This window comes from Fukomys damarensis, unplaced genomic scaffold, assembly GCF_012274545.1.
Source record: "Fukomys damarensis isolate Sample0158 unplaced genomic scaffold, DMR_v1.0_HiC HiC_scaffold_34, whole genome shotgun sequence".
Lineage (NCBI taxonomy): Eukaryota > Metazoa > Chordata > Mammalia > Rodentia > Bathyergidae > Fukomys > Fukomys damarensis.
Window position 1 is genome coordinate 16,842,956 of NW_022900946.1, and position 25,071 is coordinate 16,868,026.

General features: G+C 41.7%; 1 protein-coding gene across 5 annotated transcripts in view; it reads right to left on the reverse strand.

Moving 5' to 3' along the window:
• Nucleotides 1-25,071, reverse strand: part of Rbfox1 (RNA binding fox-1 homolog 1) — a 1,859,632-nt gene that overhangs the window by 512,965 nt on the left and 1,321,596 nt on the right. Inside the window, exon 1 of one of the 5 annotated variants that reach the window (XM_010644156.2) lies at nt 11,783-12,029. The exons of the other annotated variants lie outside the window; for them this stretch is intronic. Within the exon in view, the coding sequence (XP_010642458.1) occupies nt 11,783-11,800 (18 nt within the window). The 5' untranslated portion in view covers nt 11,801-12,029. Of the gene's footprint in view, nt 1-11,782; nt 12,030-25,071 lie in introns of those variants that run through there. 5 annotated transcript variants of the gene reach the window in all.

Consider the following 25,071-nt stretch of genomic DNA (forward strand, 5'->3'; position numbering starts at 1 on the left):
AAAAAAAAAAAAAAAAAAAAAAGAAAAGAAAAGAAAAAGAAAAACGCATGTGAATGCATATTCTCATACCCTGACCAGCACTTGGTAAATTACACTATTTAAAATGTCCATTTGACAAAGCATATTAGTTTAGTTTGTGTTTATTTAACACAGGGGAAGATGAACACAACGTCCTATAGTTATAAGCACTTGATTTTTTTCCTTGAGAATCATTCGTTCACCCTTCTTTGCCCACCTGATACATTTTTAAAGTTGTTGTTTATTTTATTGGTATTTATAATGGGACATGCTTTAAAAACCCTAACAGTTTACAAATGGCTAAAGTATAGTAATATCCAAATGCTTAGATACAACTTAAAAGATTCACATTAAAAAAATTTAGGAGAACCGGAAAATTTTTATGAAATAATTTGCATACAAATACATTTACTGTATGAGTTCAATTTTGGACAGAAAAATGACATTCGAGTAAATTCAAATATATCAGTAATTCAAGGAATGGAGAGATATGTCAAGATAACAGTAGGGAGTCATAAGTCACACAGATTCTTGTTTTTATCTCTATTTACACTTCCTTGAATTTTCAAACATTAATTTTGTTTTCAGAAAGAAAGCAATCATTTGACTTTTTCCTTTTTCAAAAGAGAAACCTTTTACAACTCTTTTCTACTACCCATTTATCAGAACAAAGAGTTCAGGACTCACATTAATTCACTCTTTTAGGGCTCAGATTTAAAATCTGCTCCTCATCTTTAGTTGTCTCTTCTCTTCAACACTCATGGAAGATTTTCTTTTTTGGTCCACATAGGATTAGCAATAGGGAGAAAAAGAGCATAAATTCTCACGTTCCAGTGCCATGTACTGAGCTAGCTACGAAAATGGCTCTGTCAATTTTTAAAAATTTTTTTTCCTCCTCCTTCTTCCAGCACTGTCCCCGTTTTAAAGAAGATTTAGACGAAACACCCAAGGTCACATAATGAGAATCTGGTACAAAGTGAGTTTGTACTCATCCATGCCTCACTGCCTCCCAAATCCCTTCTTTACAAACCATTTCCCACTGCAGCTACTGAGAAGGATCCACTCCTTCCTTGCACAGAATTTTCCTCATCCTACATCCATCCACACATGTACAAGACCCTGTCTGTGTTACGTTTTGTTGTAATGATAATAACGGTAATAGTGGAGATAGCCAACTATCACCAGACATCTGCTAGCTGCTATCTGTGATTCTAAGCACCTTTCTTGCCACACATCATTTGATCTTCACCGCAACCTTTTTGAGAAAGGTACTAGGCAAGCTGATGTATAAACTATTTAATGGGTGAAGGATTTGGGCCCTGCTTATCCATAATGAGGCAGCAGCCAAGGAGAAAGGCCGCTGGCTGTGCACAGCCGGCTCAGTACCCGCTTGCTGAGTGGTAGCCTCAGATAGGAGCATCAGCCACATTTTAGAACCTGAGAAACAGAGGGTTCCAGTGACTTCCTCTTATCGGAGGTTTCACTTCCCACGGTTTCAGGTGCCTGCCCTCAACCATGATCCGAAAATGTTAAATAGAAAATTTCAGAATTAAGCAATCCATAGATGTTAAGTATGAAGTAGCCTTTATTACAATATATTGTTACAGTGCCTATTTTATTGTTTTTGTTCATCTCTTTCTGTGCTGAATTTATCAGTTAAACTTGATCATAGCTATGAATACAGAGAGAAAAACATGGTGTTTTGGATCCAATGCTATCTGTGGTTTCAGGCAGTCAATAAAGGGTCTCAGAAGGCATCTCCTGTTGATGAGAGCGCCTGTGAAGAACAGCCAAAGGGCTTGATTTTTGAATACCGCTTTGCCCACTCCAAAGACCATGATTATTTATTATTATATATATATATATATTTTTGTAGTACTGCATCAGATTCAGGCCTTTGCGCTGAGCTACATCCCCAACCCTTTTTAAAATCTTGAGATAGATTCTCACTTCCTCACTTCGCTGCCCAAGTAGACTCAAACTGGCGATCCTCCTGCCTCGGCCTCCCAGAGTGCTGGGATTACAGGCATGTGCCACCCCATCTGGCTAAGGATATGATCTATTATAACATCTTGCACACTCAAAAAGAAATGTGTTACTGCCTGTACATGATAAATAATGACTGCAATATATATAAGAGTATCTACGTGTATGTGGGTATTTAATCCCCTTCCACAAAATAAACTGCACGACATTTGGCTTAATTTTACAAATGGTGGAAGTCAGAAGAGCTTCTGACCCTTTAATTGATTGAAAACACTGAAGGCTTCAGGGAAAATGTGAGTCTATCAATGCATATGAAAAAAAATCCCTCCCAAATTATTCTCAGTCCTCCATTAACTAATTGTGCTCCTGTTCTCATTTGTAGAACTTGCCTCTTTGATTAGCCTTTTAATTTAGCACATTAACAACTCTCTCTTTACTTGAATACTCCATCACTGAGCTCATTTAAGTCAAAGGCCCTTAAAGATACTTGAAATTCCTAACACTTGCTTTTATTAAACTGTTTTGTATTTCTGATTGTCCACCCAAAGTGCTCCACAACTGGACAAAACAGGCTAATGTGTGAAGCACTGGGATTTATTCAAATATTTCCCATTCCTTCTCTCCTCAACCCAACTCTGAACAAGACCCGAGAGTTCCAATATGCCTCACATTTTTCTTCTTTTTGTGTTCAGATTTCCCCCCTTTCGTGGGAATGTTTGGGTGGATGTGCTCAGCAGCTTGCTGACCCAGCACATGGGAAGCGATATTTGTCCAGGCCTGGGGATCGAGATTCTCTGAAAGTCTGAATGAGAACTACATGCAAAGAAGCGCTGAGCTGAGTGAGTACCTAGATGAGCTTGTGGGCAGAGTAACGCTGCACTGAGTGGAAATCTGGTTATTTCCAACAGACAGAGAGATGCTGGTAGTCCATTCTCCAACACAATTAAAATAGGAAAATCAAAAATAACCTCCACTGCCTCTCTCTTCTCCCTGATACTCAGAGGAGTTCCCTCCTCCTTATTTTGATTCCTGGATGTGGCAGGATGGACACAGATGTCTGGCACTGGGAAAGTGCCAAGCAGCCCTGACCCCATACAGGCAGGAGCTCCTGCCTGCCTTGGAACTGCCCTCCAGCCAGGTCCCTCATACTCTGAGGTTTGGCCAACCTGGCCTTTGAAAATTCTTGGACACACTGTCCCCTGACCACCACTTCTCCTTGCATCCTCCTCTTTCCCGGCAGCTTCCTCACCCTCAGGTGACCTGAAGTCTTCCCTGAAGTCACTATTCATAACACCTTCCTCCCATGATTCTGCTACCTAAGTATCTCCTCTTTTTCTGTGTTGAAATTCAGTGCAGACTGCCCATATAACATCTGTCTGTATAGATGGCATGTGTTATTTTGACCTAACCAGCATTCATTTCTCTTTGAAACAGCTCTTGAATATTTCCTGAGCAACCACCCACTCCTTCACTACCTCCTCTCTGTTCTTCAGGGTACTCAGGTTTCGCACAGTGAGTTGTTGATCCAAGTCTGGGTAGCACATCTCAGGAACTGGCTCAGGGGTTGGGGGCACCCAATGCAGGTATGAGAGAATAGCCTCAGAGATTTCCCTTCAACCTATTGGGTCCTAGTCGAATGTTAGGGACCCCAAGGGTTTCTATCACAGTGGGAGGTCAGCATGAAGCCACCACAGCCACCTTGGTCACTAATGAGAACGGATCAGAAAAACTCAGTCAACATTTCAAGGCTGTGATCTGACTGCCTGCACACACCTGACCCTAGACATCTGTTGCCTTTGGACTCCTTGAATATACAAGCCCTTGTTTTTGCCTTTGAACTCAACATGTCCCTGCAACAATGGGCTTTAGCTGTAACACTGGATTGACTAGTTCTTGTCATCTATCACCACTGTTGTTTCTTGTGTTGTGTTTTAGCCATTTTTTCCATTACATGAATTCCCTGAAGATTTCAGCCCTATCATGTTCCTGGGTTCCTAGAACTAAATATGAACAGTATCTGATATACTAAAAACTCTCAATAAATATTTCATACATGGATGGGTATAAAAAATATTTCTACTCATAGAGCGATCCACCAATCTCTTACAAGCATGATCACCATGGACAAATGCAGTCTGCACCTGCCTGGCATCTACTATGACAACCAAATAGAGAAGGTTCCCTCAGGCAATTCCCACATGAAGACTCAGTGTGAGTCAGAGGCAGAGAAAAAAGGCAATCGAATATAAGAAAGTACACAGCTCCACCATACTGATAAAAATGCAGCCATATTTTAAATCCATCATGCGTTCTACTAAGACAGAACATTCTAGGTAGGACAAATTGCTAATGTTGCAAATAAGTGAATTGCTGATCACTCTTTAATATTAAAATATTATTCAACAATAGATGCTTACCTTTGATGTACTGGAAAATCAAAATATGTTCTAAAGGAATTAGAGAAAAGGTAATACAAATGTCCATGTGAAATTACTGAAACCTAAGCAGAGAGCGTTCTGTTTTAGTCTCTCTGCCTCAATTCATGTGTTTCTCTCCTCCCTCTCTTTTAATACACACACACACACACACACACACACACACAACACACTTCTCTGCCCTGCATTTATCTCAGGCCATCTTTCTTCTTCACCATTTCATCTAATCTGATGACCAAACTCTGCAGTAGGGTGAACAATACAATTGATAACAAAATACCACAAAAGGAATAGAGATGGTGTCACATCAAGGTAACAAGTGATCTTCAAGTACCACGTAAGAATAGAAAACCTGACTTCAAATGATAAAACCAGTAGAATGTGAGATGTAGAGCACAAAGAAATTCATGGTTCATTCGATCCAATCCACAGCAGTGCTTGAAATAGCATGCAATTTCTCCAAATCATTTCCAAATCTTTGTCTTCCTACATCTACCTTTCTTTCCCAATTATTTCCATTCTAAGATGTCTTTAGGATAATAAATGAGAAACACAGTATAGTCCTCTCTCTCTACTTGTCCTAAAAGCTTCATGTTTCTTAGTTGTCAAAACAATGCTCTGTTGCTTCCCGAAATTATCTTGGTGGTATTGAATATCAATTTTTCAATTTGTTCTTCTCTGAATGGGGACACAAGGTTTGTACAGAAAGTAATTTGCTTATGTTGTTCAAACCTGCATTGCTTGATCAAGTATTTGTCTGAAGGTTTGGGAAATGTTCTAAAAGTAGGCAATACAGCATCCAAAACGTAAAGTGGAGAATAGAACATCCTTTCTACCATTTCAAATGACATTTAATCTGTATGATGCCCCAGAGATTAAAAAATACACACAGTGTTGATCAATTACTATGTGTAAAACATAAATAGAAGCCTTTTAAATCATTTTACTAATATACATTAGGTTTTAATCTTCTTTTTACTAATACTGTGTGGGTGTGTGTTTGTGTGTGTGTGTAAAGAATGCTAACCTGGTGCCCCGAATGTACTACCAAGAGAAACCCTAGCACATATTCCTATTTAAAATTTTATTCTCCTGCTATAAAAAGCTGTGTATACATATGCTGCCCTATAAGTTAGACCATGAGTTTTGTTTTTTTCTTTTTTGGAACCATTTTTAAACACAAAAATTCAGTAAGGTCAGTCTCATTATTAAATTGGAAAGAAACATGGTTAGGGCTTTATGATACAAGTTGCTTTATAGAGCAAAAGGAATAGGGGTATGAGCAAAATTTCAGAACAATACCAAAAAAGTAGCGATCAGTTTACATAAGTGGTCTCTGGGTGCTCACGCAGAAAATAACACAATCCTCCCTCTGCTAGCCAGGTCTGCATGGAGTCCAGGCTGTGAAAAGTGAAATGGGGCTGGGGGAATGGGTTCACAAAAGAGCTCCCGCTGATGCATTTCTGCCATCTACTTCCCTTCTCAATAACCGGAAACTCTAGCAGTGCCAATCACCATGCTCCAAATAGGTAAATGAGCGTTTCTGATTTAAAGGGCCGGGAAACTGGCCCTTCTGCAACATTTCAGAGAGTGTTGAAGCATATTTGTGTGCTCCTTTGCGCCAGCACAGCAGAGGCCGTGGCTTGGGCTTGGAGGAAGGGCACTGTGGTGGTGAGTTTGAAAGAACAGAGTTCTACGCAGTCCTTGGAAACCCAGAGGTAACAAAGGGAACTCAGCATAAGTGACAGCCCTCAGTGGTGAGAGATGGGTCTGATGCATTTGGACATCACAGTCATGAACAAGCTGGTGCCATTTTCTTAGCCCCTAACTAAGATCTATGGGGAGCAGTATGAGTGCTAAAGGAACTTGTCAGATCAAACCGAAAGGGATTTCTGGATCAGAATTCTTTTGTGGACCAGCAGTCATCTTTGTATTCCTCGGGCATTTTGCTGAAAAGCAGGGCAGTCATAGAAAATATAGAAATTTTGAAGTTTGGGATATAGAACTGAAATTTCTTCTTTCAAATCAAAAATGTTTTCTTTGGTTGCCACAGGCAAATTCTAGCACAAATTTCTACCAAAAGAGCCATTCCATGAATGTGTCAAGTAACGTGGAAGAAAAGCAGGCTCCACATAGGCACCGATACACCAAAGTAGAAACCGAAATTCAGAGGGGGGATACCCTAACATTAGGTTTGGCGAAACACAGAAAATATGTGAAGGCGGAACAAGTAACTAGCACATTTGTGAACTGTAGTCAACAGGTGAAGAATAGCGGCAATCATACCTTCACTCTCAGCTCTTCATAATTTCCGGTAGTCTATCGTCATTTCCCTGAGCTGTATATCGCCCATGGCCCAGTACTGACACAGAAGATGTGCTCCATAAAGGGTTAGTAAATAACTTGTAAACCGAGTGACTGTGTGAGCGCCTTTATACCATGGCAAGTACTAAGGCAAATATCTATAAACAGGAACACCTGACGGGCAAGAGACTGGTCAAGTGCATTCAGGGACAATCCATTCACTGGGCCACCGTCCGTGCAAGCATTAAAGAAACTGCCATACAAGAATATTTAAGGCACAGAACGGTAAGTGATAAAAGCGGGCTGCAAAACTGTAAGTTCTAAAGCACTATGATCTCATTTTCTGAAACAGAATATTCCCTCTCAGTGGCTTTGGTTTTCCTTCTTCCCATTTCAGTGGATCTGAAATTGAGATATGTTTTACAACAGATAGAATCTTTTAATGTGATAGCATTTCTGCCTTCCCCGTACACACAGAAACACACAGCCCTCTTAATAAATCAATGGTGTACCTTGTCATCCAGAAAATCCATGTTGTTGTTTCTCCAAATTGAGATTATAACTGTGTGTGTTTTTAGAAAATTTTTAGAAAATTTTCTTTGTGAATACAACTAGCATTAGAATTTAGGTAAGCTGTATTTTAGGAAACAGCAATGGTGGTCCTACTCATTTTACTATAAAGGGCACACATATGGATTATTTGAAATAAAAGAAACATATGTCATTTCTGCACCACAGCGGCTTGATTAAAATGATATGATGATCCTAGAACACTAAATAAATACATTCAGTATCTACAATTTATACATCATCTCCAACCTACGTGGATTCTGCAAATCAGATAATCTATATTCATTTTATATTCAACTCCTAGAATGTGAACTCCAGATCAGATAAACCTATAAAACTTCAAGGAAAAAAATGGAGTATTCAGAGAAGGTTCCCTAAATATCCAGGGTGCGGTGAAAACACAGTGCTAAGCCACAGATAAGTTTCTTTTCTTCGTGACTTAGTTTATGGCAGGCTGAGAACTGGAATTGCCTGGTTGGTGGAGTTTCTGCCAAGGGTAACACACTGGGAGATACAAGACTCACCGGATCCTGCTGGAGAATGCTGTTTTTGTTTATTCCCTTTTTTACATGACTGGACTACATCAGTAAAAGCTGCCTACTGCCATAACTCTCACCCATCTTTTCAGCCTCTCAGAAATTATCTACTTGTTGCCTTCTCCTCCCACTTTAAGGGAGGTTTATTTATTTGCAAAAAGATATTTTTAAAAGGGTGAGGACAACATATATAATAAGAAAGATAAGAAAGTGTAAAATTAAAAATTGTAACCACAAGTGAAAAGAACAGAGAAGGGTATTTTGTGTGTAAATGAGGGTATGTGAGTAGAAATAAAATGGAAATGGTTCTTCATTTCAAGAGAGTAAAGAAGTAAAGACCAATGAAAAGGTTATGAACTCAAAAAAACAAATACTCATTGCCCTGGAGTTATTAAGTAAGTGACCATTCGGTCCAGGAACAAGAAACCAAACCAGATAAATGGTATTTTATCTCCAATTTAGATAGATGATTGTTTGATTTTGGGGGGAGGGGGTACCAGGGATCGAACTCGGGCTGTTAGTGCTTTCAAGGCAGGCACCAAAACCACTGAGCCAAATCCCCGGCCCTACATAGAGGATTGTTAATTGCCTACCAGTTCTGCCCAGCCATGGAAGAAACAGTTTAATTGTATCCCAAAGAAAGTCAAATGCTGAAGGAATTCAATCAGCACCATGGAGTTGAGAACCGCGGGCCGAGAGGGCTTTCTCCTGTTCAGCACCAATGGGTCTTGCGCAAAGTGAGCTCCCATGTCCCTCAAATCCTCAGGAAGGCCGTTTCTCCTCTGTACCCCAGGTTTGGTGCAGCAAAGCTGCCCAGAAATTCATCTTCTGGGCCAGAGAGTGAAACTTTCTTTTCCTTGTACACCAACCAGTCCTCACTCATTAAAAAAAAAAGGAAGAAAGAAAGGAATACAGTGAAGATGACCAATTTTATTTTTTACAGGGAAGACTTCTTTAAAAAATTAGGAAAGAATTTAGGAACTATCTGATTGGGCTGAATGATTTAAATGTTATATATTTGCAGTTATTTGATCAGACCCGCTTTTCTGGGCCTGAGCTGTTTTTAGTTAGTGATCTCTCAAAGCCTTCCACTGCATTTCTAATCTGGAGGAGAAGTTTTCATGCACTAACAAGACCGAATGGATATAGACTTTCCCCAGACTTCCTACATTCCCCTCAACAAAAAGTTTTCGACCTTAATAAAAATATACTCACTGAAATCCCGTGCCATCCTCACCCGCAAGACACTTATACAAATGCAGGAGACAGTGACAGGGAGAAACCTAATACAGATTCCGTTTTACTGTATCTCCATGTCTCTTTATTTTCATTTTTATGTCCATGAGAAAGCAGCAAACGGTATTTTCATACATTGGTATAGCTGAGACTCATTTTCCTAAAGCAAGATGAGCTCTCAAACAGAGATATCAGCCACATTTAGAGCATCTTTATTTACAGACTAAGAGGCAAGTGCAGAAACTCTGCGTTCCTGAAAAGGAGAAAAGAGTGGAAAATCCCACAAACCTCACAGCTTTAACTCTAGCTTGTTAATTCATATCTCCTTAAACAGCATGCATCCAGCTGTTCCAATTTAAAGCCACTGCCATTTTTTGAATGCAGAACAACAACAAAATCTTTGAATTAAGGATGTAAATAGAATACTTGAGCACAGGGCAGGAAGGGTGTAATCATTTTTCAATTTGATGAATTCAGTTAATAAAAACATGTAGCACCCCAAATCATCAGTCAGAAAGAGAAAAACAGGAATTGGGGGGACACAGCCCAGGATAAATTACCAGAAAGCAAATCAGGAAGCTTTTTGGACAGACCTTTCAGAGAGTGTGAGACATGCAGTTTCACCATTTTGAGTTGCAGTCATGTATGAATGGAACAGCTAGTGAACCTGATAAATAAAATCAACACCACACCACTTAGCCACTCAGAGAAAAAGTGTGACCAGCAAAGTTATTCACCATAGCCTAAAGGAAATGAAATTTGTTTAACCTTATCCAGATGCTACTTACAAAAAAAAAAAAAAAATCCCAAACGGACTCAGGCCCCTAAAATGTTAGTACAGTTCTTTCCTTAGGAATTGAGATGCTGATCCCATGTGACTACTTTTCTTAGTGCCTAAAAATCTACAGTTGTAAACATTCAAAATTTTAACTGTGTCAACCTCTGCCTTCACAAACGACACGGAGATTCTGTGTGCTTAAGTAAAATGGGCTCTTTTAAAGTAACGTGATTTTGACTAACAATTTTGTACTTCCAAACACTTCTTTAATGACAGGTAAGTTTGAAGGGAAAACTTCCCCTAAAATGAAGACAACATAATAATAGAGAAGGTCCGTCTCCAACTGCCACGATTCAATGTATTAAATTGTGGAGAAATAAACTGTGGAAATGGAGCTAAAGTTACTACAAAGGAACTCGTCCAAACAAAGGGGGGCAGGGAGAAGGGAATCTAAACCTCTAGACCCAAGAGGGCCCAGCCCCACTGAGACATGATCAGCAGAGGTCAGAGAACCAACGTGATTAACAAAGAATTCAACAAAGAGACCTCTTCCTTCCCAGCAAAGCCAAGTTCACGGCTGTGAGCTGAACCTCAGGATTGACCCCAGGGAGGAGAAAGAAAAGAGGCTTTTTAAGTATGCTGAACAAGGAGAAACAACAGTGAGAATGATGCTGAGGAAAAAAAGAGGAGAGTTTTTCCTCTCAAATGCCTCCCTCCCCTCGGAAATGCAGGGGACACTGTCTCTAACGCGAAATCACAGAGCTGGGTCCCTAGTGACTAGTGTGATCAATACACATGTGCCTCATTGGCCAAACTAAACTAAGAAAAAAAAAACATATATATATATCCCAAAACATGATAAGCGACAGTTCAAAGCCATTCATGCCAAGATAGGATTTTTAAAAAATTACTTCAACAGTTAAATATTGTTATTCATAACTATAGGTTAACACTTCAGTGCTTTTATTTCAATACCACCTCTTTAAAAAACAGAACTATGAAACACATCAGCAATCCAGAACAAGTACACATAACCCCATATATTTTGAGACCAGCCTTGTAAAATACCCACTCGTGGATGCACCCACCCACACACACACACACACACACCTGCCTGGCACATAAATAACAGTTAAATATTGTTATTCATAACTATAGGTTAACACTTCAGTGCTTTTATTTCAATACCACCTCTTTAAAAAACAGAACTATGAAACACATCAGCAATCCAGAACAAGTACACATAACCCCATATATTTTGAGACCAGCCTTGTAAAATACCCACTCGTGGATGCACCCACCCACACACACACACACACACCTGGTTAAGGCAAATAAAACACGCTGTTCTCATCTACAATACTCAGCTCCACACTGAGAAGTAGTCAATCACGAAAGATAAAAAAAATAAACAAAAATAAAACACACAAACACACAAAAGCCACCGCTTCTCAGAACAGTTCCTTTTCGGTAATTAAAGGAAATCCTGTACAGCTACAAGTGATAGAGTACCCGCTTCATGGCTATGCTGGCTTTCCTAGGTCTCCCGAATTCACCATCATCAGTGTTTCATGGAAAGAGAAAGCCAGGCACCCTCCTGTACCCATGTACACATACATTTTTTTTTTTGGTTATTTCATTTTTGCAACTGAAGATAAAATTGCAGCTTCATGCTAATGAACCAGGTCCTGCCTAAAACTCCCACTGGAAATACCAGCACATACAGTGGAACGGGGCGAGATTATTCTGCCACTAGCATAATCGCCTCACACACGCACAATGCGATTACTCTGCGCTGCGATCTTTATCCCCGAAGTCAATTTATTTATCAGAGAGAAAGAAAGAGACTGAGAGACAGAAAGAGGAAAGAGAAAGAGAGAAAGAGAGAGACACACACAGAGAGAGGAGAGACTACCTACCCACAGATACATCATCATCTTGTAAGAGAAATCAAAGGCTCTGTCAGCAAACAGAAGTCTCCTTACTTCACCAAGAGTATCTGGAAGAAAAACTGAAAGCAGTGGGTAGAGATTCTTGCCTTTTTCTGCCCAGTTCTTAACAGCCCCTCTTCTCTCCTTACACAAGGTTTGGTGTGCTTGTTTATGAGTTTATGAGGATAACATTCCTTCAGTGGCACTGTGTGTGATGTGACTTGCCTCGGGCTGCTCTCTCTCTCTCTGCCTCACTCCTCCCTCCTCCTCCTCCTCCTCCTTCTTCCTCTCTCTCTCTCTCTCTCTCTCTCTCTCTCTCTCTCTCTCTCTCTCTCTCTCTCCCTTCCTCCCTCCTAAACTCTTGCCTTTCTTCTCTCTCCTATCAAGGCTGCTTAGGTAACAAATTCTTGGTGAGGCTCTCTAATGAGCAAATCCGGACACTCGAGGCAGCCAGCAACAGTGACGAAAACAAAACTCCATGAGGCTGGTGATATTAATCATAAGAGCGACGGTGTGATCACCAACAGGCCGGCGCTACACCATTTCCTGATGGCGAGGAGTGTGAGATTCACGGAAGTCCCACTGGTGGCATTTACAGGAAGGCCGATCCTCTTGAGAGAAGCACATCTGGCCAGAGCCGGTGACTCTGAGAATTTTATTTTTATTTTTTAAACTCAAAGTAAAGCTCCAGCCGCAGAGAAAAGAACATGTGCCGCTCCCCGGCTTCCCCTTTATCTCTTTAAATGTACTTCAGATAAAAGCAGCATCCAGTCAGGTCAAGGCCTCCCCAGACTCATTACTCTTTACACCACAGGGCCCAGCACACTTGTCTACAGCCATCTACCGGCTCCATGGTGTCACTGCGGGCTCAGAGGCTGCGGTCCTGCCCCGCTGCTGCAGCAGCTGCTGCCTTGCAGGCTCTCAGCCAGGCTGTGCTGGGGAAAGGGGAGGAGGCAGGGGTGGGCGTGGGAAGCCTGTGTGCCAATTCAGCAAAGGCAAAGCAAGACCAAATCCCACCAGCTAAACCCAACAAACGCAAAGCTTCAGAAGGACTGGCCAGCGCAAATGTTTAGCCCTCACGAGCTAAGCATGACAATCATACACTATACACCTCCGGTACACAGCCCAGGGCTGGTGTGAGATGTGGCGGTGGGGGTGCTTGCGTGCATGCCCATTTCTTCTTCCTTCTTGCTTCTCCCTCCTCCTTTGCAATTGCAGACCTGGGAAATGTTGCAGGGCACGTAAAACTTAATCATTTCGACAAGGCTCTCCTTACAGAATCCACAGGCTTGGATGCACAGCTAAGATTTCCAGAAATTATCCAAATTTTTCCCCATGAATCAATTCTCCTTTATTAGTTGTTCTTTTTAATCCATTTTAAATTGTATACTTTATCTTGAAAATTATCTCCATTACTGAAATACATCGTGAAGGAGGAGGATGGGGAATACAATTTGCCCAGCATATTAATTGACACAGTGCTCAATTATTGATATATGGATAAAGGAGAAATTAATATTAAAACTCACGATGTACATTAAGGGAGAGGGGGCAAATTACCTTTTGCTCAGTCCGGAGTCTTGACCGTTAGTTACATTTTTACACATCACGCAGAGGAAACCACCTAACCGAGTCCTTCATTCATTTACATTTCTACCTAAAACTGTGCAAGGCAAAATGTATCCTAAATAATTAAAGTGAATTAGCTAAATTGTGGAGTCATCTGCAGAAGAGGGCAGGTGGCAAGGCACCTGTTAGAATACCCCATAGGCCGTTCCGTCAATGTGCATAATGGCCGAGCAGGTTGGGAGCTACCACCACCAAACCATGCGTTAGACAAACAATGACGGAGACAGCCTAAGAGCTGGCGACCTCATGGAAATAGCACAGCCATAAGGCCCCCAACTGGTAAAATTGCAATCGCATGTGCAGACTGATCTACCTGCTTATAGCATTTCAGTCTCCTAATCACAGCAGGAAAAAAAAAAAAAAAAAAGATTGTGTGCAGAGTGTAGAGTGACCAATAGCCCTGATTTCCTGGCTTGCAGGATTTTCAGTGCTAAAACCAAGACATGCCAGGCTAAGCGAAGGTGTGGCTGCCCTGCCTGAGAGATACTCAGCATGTTCTTTGTCATCTTCATAAGAAAACTAGGGAATCCTTCTTATTATTTCCGTTGATGAGATCACTTCTATGCATAACCCCCAGTAAGTTTCTATGTACATAAAAGACAAAATGTGTTCTTCAAGATAATAAAATGAAGGAAAATAACTAAGCAAGTCATTCTCTAGATATTTGCATGAAATGCCCATTTATTGATTTATTTTTCATATTTTGGACACCAGCTCTGTATCAGCCTCCATATAGGCTATGGAAATGTGATGTCGGTGAATAACAGGATGCAGATGTTTCAAATCATTGGACCAGCAAGTAGCCTGAAGATTCATTCTGTTTGGTCAGTGTAGCTTTGAAAATATAACTCACTTGCCAATATTTAAACACCCAGAAGATTTCAGATGAAAACAGGATGTGCCTTATAGATTTATTGGGTGATCCAGCCAAGAAGGAGTTATACTTTCACAGGGAAGGCGTTGGGATGGGGCAGAAGAGGAGTTGCTTTCTTAAAGTAGTGAACATTTTCCAGTTCGCCACAGTCAGCACCACTTCCAAATGTCCCCAGATCACACAGCACTTGAATTTAATGAATTTATGCTTGTCTATGGTCTTTTCCTTTGAAGGCATTTTAGTTTGTAATACGTTCTTGGATGAGCAAACACACACACACACCACACCGCTTTAGATATAGAATTCACATAACACTTTTGCAATTAAACCTAATATTTATTTTATCTGCAATGATTTTGATCTAAAATACTAATACATGAGTAGAAAACTGAGAGCAAGAAATGTATAGAACTGCGATAGAAGTCAAAGGATCAAATGGATCAAGCAGATAGAAGATGTTGGGGGAGAGAGAGGGAAAAGGAGGACATGAGTGAACCATGGCTGTGCATCTCTTTTACACCCCCTCAGAGCTCATTTTTCCAAACAAGAGTTACAGGTCCCGAACCCACCTATCCTTTAGTGAAAAGGAACTTCATTCCCCCTACACTAAGTGAGCACAGGAGACCAACTGGGCTCTTGTCTTTGGCAATCCGCCTGCAGAGATGTATCATGACCTCTGAAGTCCCTGACCCTTTCACATGCACTGAGATACAACTCCTTGACCTCCTGCTTCTGGCTGCACTTTCCATTGCAATGTGAAGCTCTGTTTCATTGGAACAGTCCCACTGCGGGCACCCAAAGGAAAGAGTGGGTCTTTCCATGTTAGGAGTCTCACAATACTCTTTCTTGTTCCTCCCCAACATGCACATAGCAAGATAATTTCTTCAAATATTTATATATTTATTTCTCCCATATTTTTTTCTTTCTTCCTCCTTTACTACATCTCTGAGTCCATATAAATAAAGTAGTGGTTTTTTTTATCTTTAAGTTTATCGGTACAGTTTAGGTAGACAGTACAGTTACATTCATCGTTGGGATCTGTACCTTTACATGACTTATCTTGGTTCTTATTTTTCCCCATTCCCCAGCCCTCCCTTCACCCCCTCCTCCCTTCCCTGTTTACAGAGACATTGTTTCCATGATTTTCCTTTTCAAATATTTTTTCTTTTCCCTTCTTACTTTTCCCCTACCCCTCCCACTTCCTCTACTCTCAGACCTTTTCTTCCTATTACACAATATCAATTATACATTTTTTTTTTTTGGTACTGGGGATCAAACTTGGGTCTTTGAGCTTACAAGGCAGGCAGTGACATCATTGAGCTAAATCCTTGGCCTTATCAGTTATACAGTTTGATCCTTATTTATACTTCTAGTTTTTTACATCAGAGAAACTATTCAGTACTTACACATGTGTGACTTATTATTCACTTAAGAGTAAGAGTATGGCTTCCATGTCCATCTACATAGCTGTAAATATCTCTAGTTTCTCATTCTTTATGGCTGAGTAGTACTCTATTTTATAAAGAAACACATCTTATTTATCCAGTCTCCAGTCGATGGGCAATTTGGCTGTTTCCAAGTTTTAGCTATTACAAACTGTGCCCCTGTATATATGGGTGAACATATATGGCTGTGGTATGATTCTTTTAATTCTTTGGGGAAGATACCCAGCAGAGGAATAGCTGGGTTAAATGCGACCTCTAATCCTAGTTGTTTGAGGTATCTCCATATTGATTTCCACAGTGGTTGCACCAATCTGCACTCCCAGCAACAATGAGGAAGGGCACCTTTCTCCACACAACCCTGTCAGCTTTTGTCATTGGTTGATTTCTTGATAGCAGCCATTCTTTCTGGGGGGAGGTGGAATCTCAGTGTGGATTTTTTGTTTTGTTTTTCTTTACTTTCCCTAAAACCCAGGTCAGATAACACACACACACACACACACACACACACACACACACAGCCTATTTGATCAGCGAAGTGCTATGCTTTATTTAATTGTATATGAATATCTTTGAACTTGAGTATACTTCATTGTTTACCACAGTCCTCATGTATCTTGTTTTCATTACATTAGGTCTGCCTCACTCATTCACTTCTTTGAGCTTTGCATATATTTAAGTTCGTCACCCTTGAGTCAAATGCTCATGGAAGAGATCAGGACATGGGACCTAAAAGATCAGCAGAAGCATGAGAGTCCCTCTGAGAGGTAACAAGGCGGAGGGAAGAAGCTACGAAGACTGCCAGTGGAGCAGACCTCTTTGGGTCTCGAGAAGATTTTTTTGCAGGATGCCCCAGGCAAGCTGGAAGATAAATGACTAGATGCCCACTTTCACTATAGAATCATCATTCCTAAGAATGGTTGGAAGCAATTGAGACTCTCAGCCTATAAGACCCACGGGCATGGGTACTAGATAACACCATGGTAACTACAAGCGATGGACTCACTGCTAATGTCTTCTTGGTACCATGCATTTTTCAGACCCTTGTGCATTCTTGGAAGAAAGAAGGTGTGAAACAAGTCAAAGGGCATATTTTTGCCTGGCAGGGTAAGAGATAGGATGCACATTTAAGAAGATCTTAAATAAATACTGAAATAAAGTACTTCTTGCACATCTGAGTTACTGGACTGAGTTATTCTGCCAGTTCAGAATATATTCACACAGGACATCCCATCCCTGCAAAGTTGGAGACTTGGTAGCCTCTCATGGCCAAGGGATGTGTACCTGCTACTTCTGACTATTTTGCATTCACTCTTTGGCTTTAGTTACCTAAAAGGGTCCCCTTGTCCTGTCCCTCAGCCTCTTCTCAGTCTGCACCTAGACCTCTTTCTGCCTGCTCGAACAGGTGGTCCCTCTGCGAGGAACAAGAATAGCCCCAAGATGGTGAAGGATTTCATCTCTATGACACTAGCAGGAGGCAGCTGCTGCCCATAAATTAAGTTCGGAGGTATTATAATACCTGTACTTTCACATCCAGAGGTGAAGCAGACTGAATGGAACACCCAGTCGGTTGCCCTTCAGGGAGTGTTGGCAAATTATGTCCATGTTTGAAATTCTGTTCATAACTAAATTGTTGATTCAATCAACTCTTCAAACTTTATCCCTTGAAATGAGCAGGATGACACGTTCTATTTACTGCTACCACCAAAATCTTCCATTTTAGATCATTTGAATGCCAAGGCAAACATATTCAAATATTTAATTGAAAACCAATCTTCCCATTTTCAACCTTGCTGGTAGGCTAGGAGCTGCTTTTACAGTGGGGATATCGAAAGCTCTTTGTCCTCACGCTCACAAAGAAATTATTTTAAAACAACAAATCCAGCTATCAGTTATCAGCTCCCCACAATAATTAATCAATTGCGAAGCAATGGCCTAAAACCAACACTGATTAAGGTACTGGAGGCCTATCTGTTTAAGTGGCTTCTAATCTGCTACAGAAATTGAATACCACTGTTATATGTTAGATCATATAAAACAATACCAGACTTTTTAAACTTTATGAAAGGCTTCATTAAAGAGCCAAGTTACTATGTATTAAATTGAATGTGAAAAATGGCTTGAGAAACTCCACTTAATCAGCTCAGGACCTTTATTGAATGAGTTTCTATAATGCCCTCAGTTGATCCTATTTCTGCAGAATGGGGATCCTGAGGGGGTAGATTCATATTGAGGCAGACATCTTCAATGCTGTAGTAGCTGAACTATTTATAAACAGCCACTGTTGATCTAAGACGGTCCACAGAGCACATGGCTCCTCTGGATGGTCCCCAGGGTGTCTCTCCAGTGTCTTGCAGGCAGGTGTAAGGACCATGATTATTAGCCAACAAGGTAGGGAAAAGCCAGTCATTTTTAGTTAGAACCACATGGGTGCTCATTTCCAGGTCTCTGGCCACAGGGACAAATCCAGATTTTTCTTCTCTTAGAGTGTCCCCAGTGCTATGACAAGGTACCCACAGACCTGTACTTTACAATGAACAGGAATTAGTTTTCTCACACATCAGCAGGTGGGGAAGTCCGAGAGTGAGGCCAGTGTTTGGCAAGGGACTTCCCGCTGATTCATCCCAGGGCAGAAGGCAGAATGTGATGAGAGAAAGGGAAGGAGGAGGAGGAGCAGGCAGAGCTGGAGAGAGCAAGAGCCAAACTTGCCCTTTTATTGATCACCAATCTCAGCCAGGAGTATATAACCCAACCCACAGGGTCCAATCCTCTCTTAAATATCTCACCTTTTAAGATGGAAATGACTTTTTAACATAAGCTTTAGAAGGGACAGATACTCAAACAGTAGCACTTCTCCTTTACTGAACCTTCCAGTAATTTCTACCACATTATCCCAAACTGTAGTGCGTTGAAGAAAGAGCCAGGCCCCCAAAGCAATGACCTCCACAAGGAACAAGTCACACAATCGAGTTCCTCAATAGGGGCAGCCTGATCGGATTCTCCAGGCAGGTGTTGCTCAAATCACCCAACATCAATGAGGCAAGGTGATTGGTATGATTTTTTTTTAAAAAATCATTACTTATTAAATATTTAAAACACATAATTATTACGAAAAATGAACCACAATGAAACCTTCCCCTTAAATGCTCAATTCTGAGCTTGAACTACAGAACACAAGTGTAGTGAAGTGATCAATAGGCGAGTCGATGACGAGAGTAACTCATACTCCATGTAGTACTATCCTCCATGTGAAAATTACCACTGATTCTTTTCCCATCGTTCCCAAGAAATGAGTGTTCCTATGTTTCTAGCCTCACAGATGAATTTCTCTAACATAAGGAACACCCTGTCTCTGGTATACCCCTGAGGAGTGCCCATGTCACACTGGACCTGGGAAAGATACAAACGGTGGCATTAAAATAAAAATTATCCCCTATTCTGTTTCTTAACAAGGCCAGTGTGGCTGGAGCCAGCTCCTGGCAACAGATTATGATAGAGAGAAAAGTAAGAGCTAGTTTATAAAGGACTGCAGTCATCCCAAGGTGAGATCTGGGGTGGTCTTTAGATGATATGAAGTGAGCAGAGGGAATAAATGGGGAACGAGTTATTCAGGGGCTGCTGACAATGGACTATGGTCCTAAGGCCAAGAGACAGTAAGACCAGTCAAAAACTGTGTGTGTTCTTCCAGGCGATGAACAGTGGTGTCCTAGACCAGGTGAAGATGGAGAAGATCAAAGGACTCAAGGCAAACAGGAACGGCAAGTGTGCCCTAACACCCACAGTCCACATGGCAGCCAGTTCCAAAAAGGTTGACAGGTGGCTGGGCAACAGAAAGTTGTAAATGTAGAGACTGTAGAAGGTAAATCAGCACAAGAGGCATTGGAGGAACTTATCTCTGTGTCATCGCTGCACAAGCCAGAGAGCTTAAGAGACCAGAGGAGTAGCACACTGCGAACTGCAAAGCAAACAGGAGGGCAAGGAAACACACGTTCCCATTTCCTGAGGACAAAGCCTCTGTTAAATGTTTTTGATACAAACAGTTGTTTCTTTGGCACAGAAATCATAGCGAGGGCAGTTCTGCCAGGATAAAGACAGGTTACTCATTGCTGGAACTTAGCAGGGAAAAAAGGGAGCGTGCCCATGAGTAATGTGTTGGAGGAAAAGGAGCAATTTGTACCAGTGTTCAACAGTCTGTGAGATACTGTAGTCAAAACCCCTAAAACTACTTGTCCATTCTTCGTGAAATGATCGGAGGCCAAATCAACCATCCCAGAGGCTTCCAAAATTAAACAGAAATCAAACATTTTATCTTATTTACTTTCATTTCTCGATTGAAGTGTATCATTGATATAGTAAAATGTGATAATCTTTTCGAAATTTTGGTGACACGGACATAGTATAAAATTTAACATCGAAGCCATTTGTATGTGGACAGCTTGGCTGAACTGAGCACATTCAAACTCTTGTGCAATCGTGGCCTCCCCCCATCCATCCACTTCCATCTTGCAGAATTGAAATTTTGAACCAACGAAACAATAGCGCCTCCTTTCCCACCCCTGGCAACCACAATTCTGTGAGTTTGCTGTATACATACAGTTGGATGCACCCATACAATTTACCCTAGGTAGCCAGCACCCAGATCAAGAGCTTGAAAATCCAAGCACTCGAAAGTCTCCCTCCTGCCTCACTACAAAATGTTTATTTTCCCCTCTTGTCTTCCCAGTTCTTTCTCCATCATAACGCAAAGGCATTTATGAGGTGCTTATTCAATATGGCATTTTATTTTTCTTTATACGGAAGGAGAGAAACAGACGTGACACTACCACTAAATTCTCCAAGAATTTACAGCCCGAGCTTGACAAAGAAAGAGCTTTTGAGTTGCTGAGCGCCTCCTTCTGTATCTGGGGCTTGCGCAGCATGATGAGATGCAGTGGGTGAGGTGTGGGAGACGGTGCTGCTTGGGAAGATCATGCACAAAAGTGGCTGCATGCCGATGCAGCTGTACCTGCCGAGTCTCCACACCTTCTGCATCTCCCCCGAGGATGCCTTCCCTGTATGACCCATGGTTTGCAGAATCCAGCGATGCTGAGCCACCCAGGCACTCACTGAACGTGGTGAATAAATTTTCGAGGCCAAATTTGGGGACAAGCTAGGGAGAGGATCCAGTGAGCTGGCTGTGACCTCCCACCTCACTTCCTCCAGCTGTGTAGTCTTGAGAGTGTGCGGGAACCTCTTTGCACACCAGCAACAGACAGGAGACTGTGACCCTCCTTTTATAGAGCTGTTGAGAGACTTAACAACCTAACCAGCACGTCCCACAGCATGGAGTACGTGCTCGGTACATTGTGTGCATGAGTGTTAATGCCAGAATGAAAACAATCATTTTTATTTTTCATATTGGACTAAAACAATGCTCCTCTAGCCTGTGAGTATCTTAACAACAAGAAGACGGCCCTATGTATTTCTGCACTTTGAATGTCAGGTACGTGATAGACGCCTGGAAAACAATTGTTGAACAGGTCACATGATATGACAGCTGTTTCCAAATTCTTATTCTGGCTCCCACCCTTTCTCATGGCCCCTTTTCAACAGATATATGTGGTTTGATAAACTAAGTAAACAACTTTACGGTGTAGAATGCTGACAATCCTTTTTTTCCCTCAGGCTGTGTCCTGGGAAGTGAGCTAAAGCTCTCCGGAATACAGAGCGTGGCTCCGTGGCACAGCTGCACATGGCCAGCAGGGCGTGGGAGAGCTCAGCACCCCAGGTGGCAGCAGTGTACACTGCAGGGACCCCGCCACAGCAGGGGGCACACTGTACAGTGTAAACACACATAAGCAGTGCAATCAGGTCCTTACGGCTAAAAAGATGTCCCCTAAAAACACACTGGCAGCTGAACCCCGAACCCCAAGGGCTCAGAATGCGAGCTCCTTTGGAAATAGGTTTTCCTAAGAAATGGGCCTTCAGGGAGAGCAATGATAGGACCACACCAGGAGAAAGCGGTCACTGCTGGAAGACACACTACAAGACAAGGGGAGCCGAGGGCCAGGCCAACACCAGAAGATGGGGGAGGCAAGAGCAATACTCTCTTTAGTAGGTGTGCTGGTGCGCATCTGTAATCCCAGCACGCTAGGTGGCTGAGGCAAGGGGGATCTCAAGTTTGAGCCCAGCCTAGGCAACCTAGTGAGACCCTGTCTCAAAATTTAAAAAATAAAATAAAATAAATAATAAAACGGGCTTGGGATGTAGTTCCCAATGACGTAAAGGAGCTAGGTTCATTCCCCCATAACACACACACACACACACACACACACACACACACAGGACAGATCCTTTCATTGAGACTCCAAAGAAACCACAGCCCTGCTGATGCCTCAATTTCGTATCCCCAGACGTGTGAAACAATACACGTTGATTATTTTAGGTCACCCAGTTTCATACTTTGCTACTAACATACTGACTCTTTTGGGGTTCCTGAAGCTTCTTCAAGGCCACATGGCCAGGAGTGCTAGCCCATGACTATCATCCCAGCACTCCATGCAGCTGATGCAGAAACACCCGAATCTAAGCCCAGCCCAGGCATCAAATCTCAGAAATAGTCTCAAAATTAAAAACAAAACAAACAAAGATAAAGGGTGCAGATCTGGCTCAATGCAATGGCCCTGGGTTCCTAGTAACACACACACACACACACACACACACACACACAGCACATATTTTGCTGTCCACAGGGGAAAGCATTACTTCACTGTGCTAAATGACTTCACCATGCTAAAACTGCAACCATAAAGCCCTGGACAATGGACTTCTTCTTGCCTATACAGTGCTTCTTCATCTTCAACTGGAAAACTATGATGCTTGAAATCCAAAGAGCATGCAGACATAGTGAAGTTACCACCCTCTGCCGAAGCCAAAGGGAAGGACTGCCAAGTGACCCGGATGACTCTGGGTATAGAAATCTCAGAAGGATGCCTGCCAGCGGTAGGGGTGGTGACAGTCCAGATCCGCAGGACCCCAGAGTGACTTGGGAAACATCACAGCCGGCAAATTTACTTTTGCTCTACTTCACCTAATGGGTTGAGCGAATACTTCGGCTCCTCAATAAACGCTCAATCTCAAGTTTCTTAAAAGGGATGCAAAGTAGCTAATGGACTGGGAGGAATTGGTTGTAGCTGGAAACACATTTCAGAAGTACATTTTGTTTATATTAAAGTCTCATTTAAGTACCAGTGCAAGGAAAAGCTGCTAACGGGGCACATTTAATATGACTAATACTTGCACGACCTCCGAATATTCCATTTTCATCAACCCAAGAGATATAATTTTGCAAACACTTTAATGTCACTAATACGGCAAGATGCTATTCAGACAGCACAAATTATAACAAGAAAACACAGGCATGATACCAAATATTTGCTGAGGAACTTAGTTGCAAATCTGATCATTGTATTAACAGGATGACAGGTTGCAAATACCAGCATTTCGCTGAGCAGTCTCCCCATTAAGTCCCTGTTTATGATGCTACAAATGGCACAGTTACTCACAGATTAGCTCATCGTTGATACTTTGTACCTCTCATGCTAATATATGCACTGGTTTGGGTACAAACAGGAACCTGAAATCCACCATTTGCCTTCAGAAAACTCATCATGTCAAACCCACTGCATAATGCAGAAGACCATTTGCTCAAGAAGTGTAACAGGATCATGGATATACTAGAGTGTATTTTGAAGCATGTGGCCTGGTAGCCCCTTGCCCACCAGTCCATGGTGTCCCCCTCATGGATAATCTGAACACAGAGGAACCTGAAGCCGCTTGTTCTGAGGAATAATTCCCCCAGAGCTAACACTCTGCAGGACTGGAAGAGATGATTTCTGGGCAGCAAATTATAGGTGTAGCAGGAAAAATCTGCACAAAGAAAACCTCTGGAGTCTCATCCACTGAGCGGCTCTGCTGCCCAAAATCAGATGGAGGCCTGCATCCACCCCTCCTACTCATACCCACGAGCCACACTCATACCCACGAGCCACGCTCTTCCCAGTTGTGGAAATGCAGCGTCGGAAGGTTGTTAGAAAGTAAAGCGCTGTCTGGTCTCATAAGAGGGGACACTTCCGAAGCTGGCCAAGAAATGGTCTTTATCCCCGGACTGGCAGGAGGTCTGTGTGAGGGCACAGCGACCATGCCTTTGGAATGAGGACTGAAAGTGGCAATTCTGCGGCACGTATAAGTTGTTACATGTGAGAATCCAGGTTGAGAAAGGGAAGGTGGTATTTAGAATAGTGCTCTGCTTTGATTAATTTTGTTGCCAAGACTATGCATTATTAAAAGGGAAATTTTTCACCTGTGAGAAAAAAGTATTTCTCTGAGAATATTTTAAGAAATTCATGCATCTGCAGAGGTCCCACAGGCTGATTCATATGAACAAAGTAAAAAGGGAAATGGCATAGTTATATTTTGCATATTAAACAGAAGAAAATATTTTGCACAAACGTGTTATAGCTTATTTAATTGTCATGGACTGTGAGATTATTCTGTGTCATTTTTGACAAAGACTTAGGCAAAAGAAATTATTTCTTTTTCACCTTACTACAAAGGAGAAAAAAAGCATGAGTGTGAAGATCACACCTGTCGATGTTGGGCCACAATACGGAGGATGAGGCCAGTGGAGAAGTGCAGTGTGCCTACCGTCTCTGTTGGCCACCAAAAACAGTTTCTGTGTTGAAACACCAGCTCCAAATTGTCAGAACTTTCACTTTAAAAAAAAACAAAAAAAAAACTTATTTTGGTTTTAAAAAAACTCTGGAAATCTAGATAGTTCTAGGAAATATTCAGATTTTTACTATTGGCAAATATTTTACAGTTTTCCAATGATGTATGCTAAGAACATCGTCCAAGGCAACAGAATAACTGAAAGTTTTCTACTTCACCATCTCTCTTCTAGAGTTCTTTGTGGCAATGTGCTTTATAAATAACACTTAAAACTAATAGCTGCTTGCATTGGATGACTGTGATCCTCTCCAAGCGGTAGAGCTCTTTCATTACTGATAGCTAGGAGAGGAGTTGTGTGACAACTATGCCACCATGGGACCAAACTGTCCAACTCTTTGCATGTGCAAGGACACTGCTGTTCGTGTCTGTGGAATAGCACAAGACACACCTCTTTGCGGAAGGATCAGTTCCACACCCGCTTGAGTGATTTGTTTCTAATAACACACAACCCCATCCTGGCTACCCTGAACCTGAACCCTGAACCCTATCTCTGGACATTCCTTCTACACTTTGGTGATGCCCGCTGTTTTCTCTTTTTCTTTACTTTTCTCTCTCTAACTTCC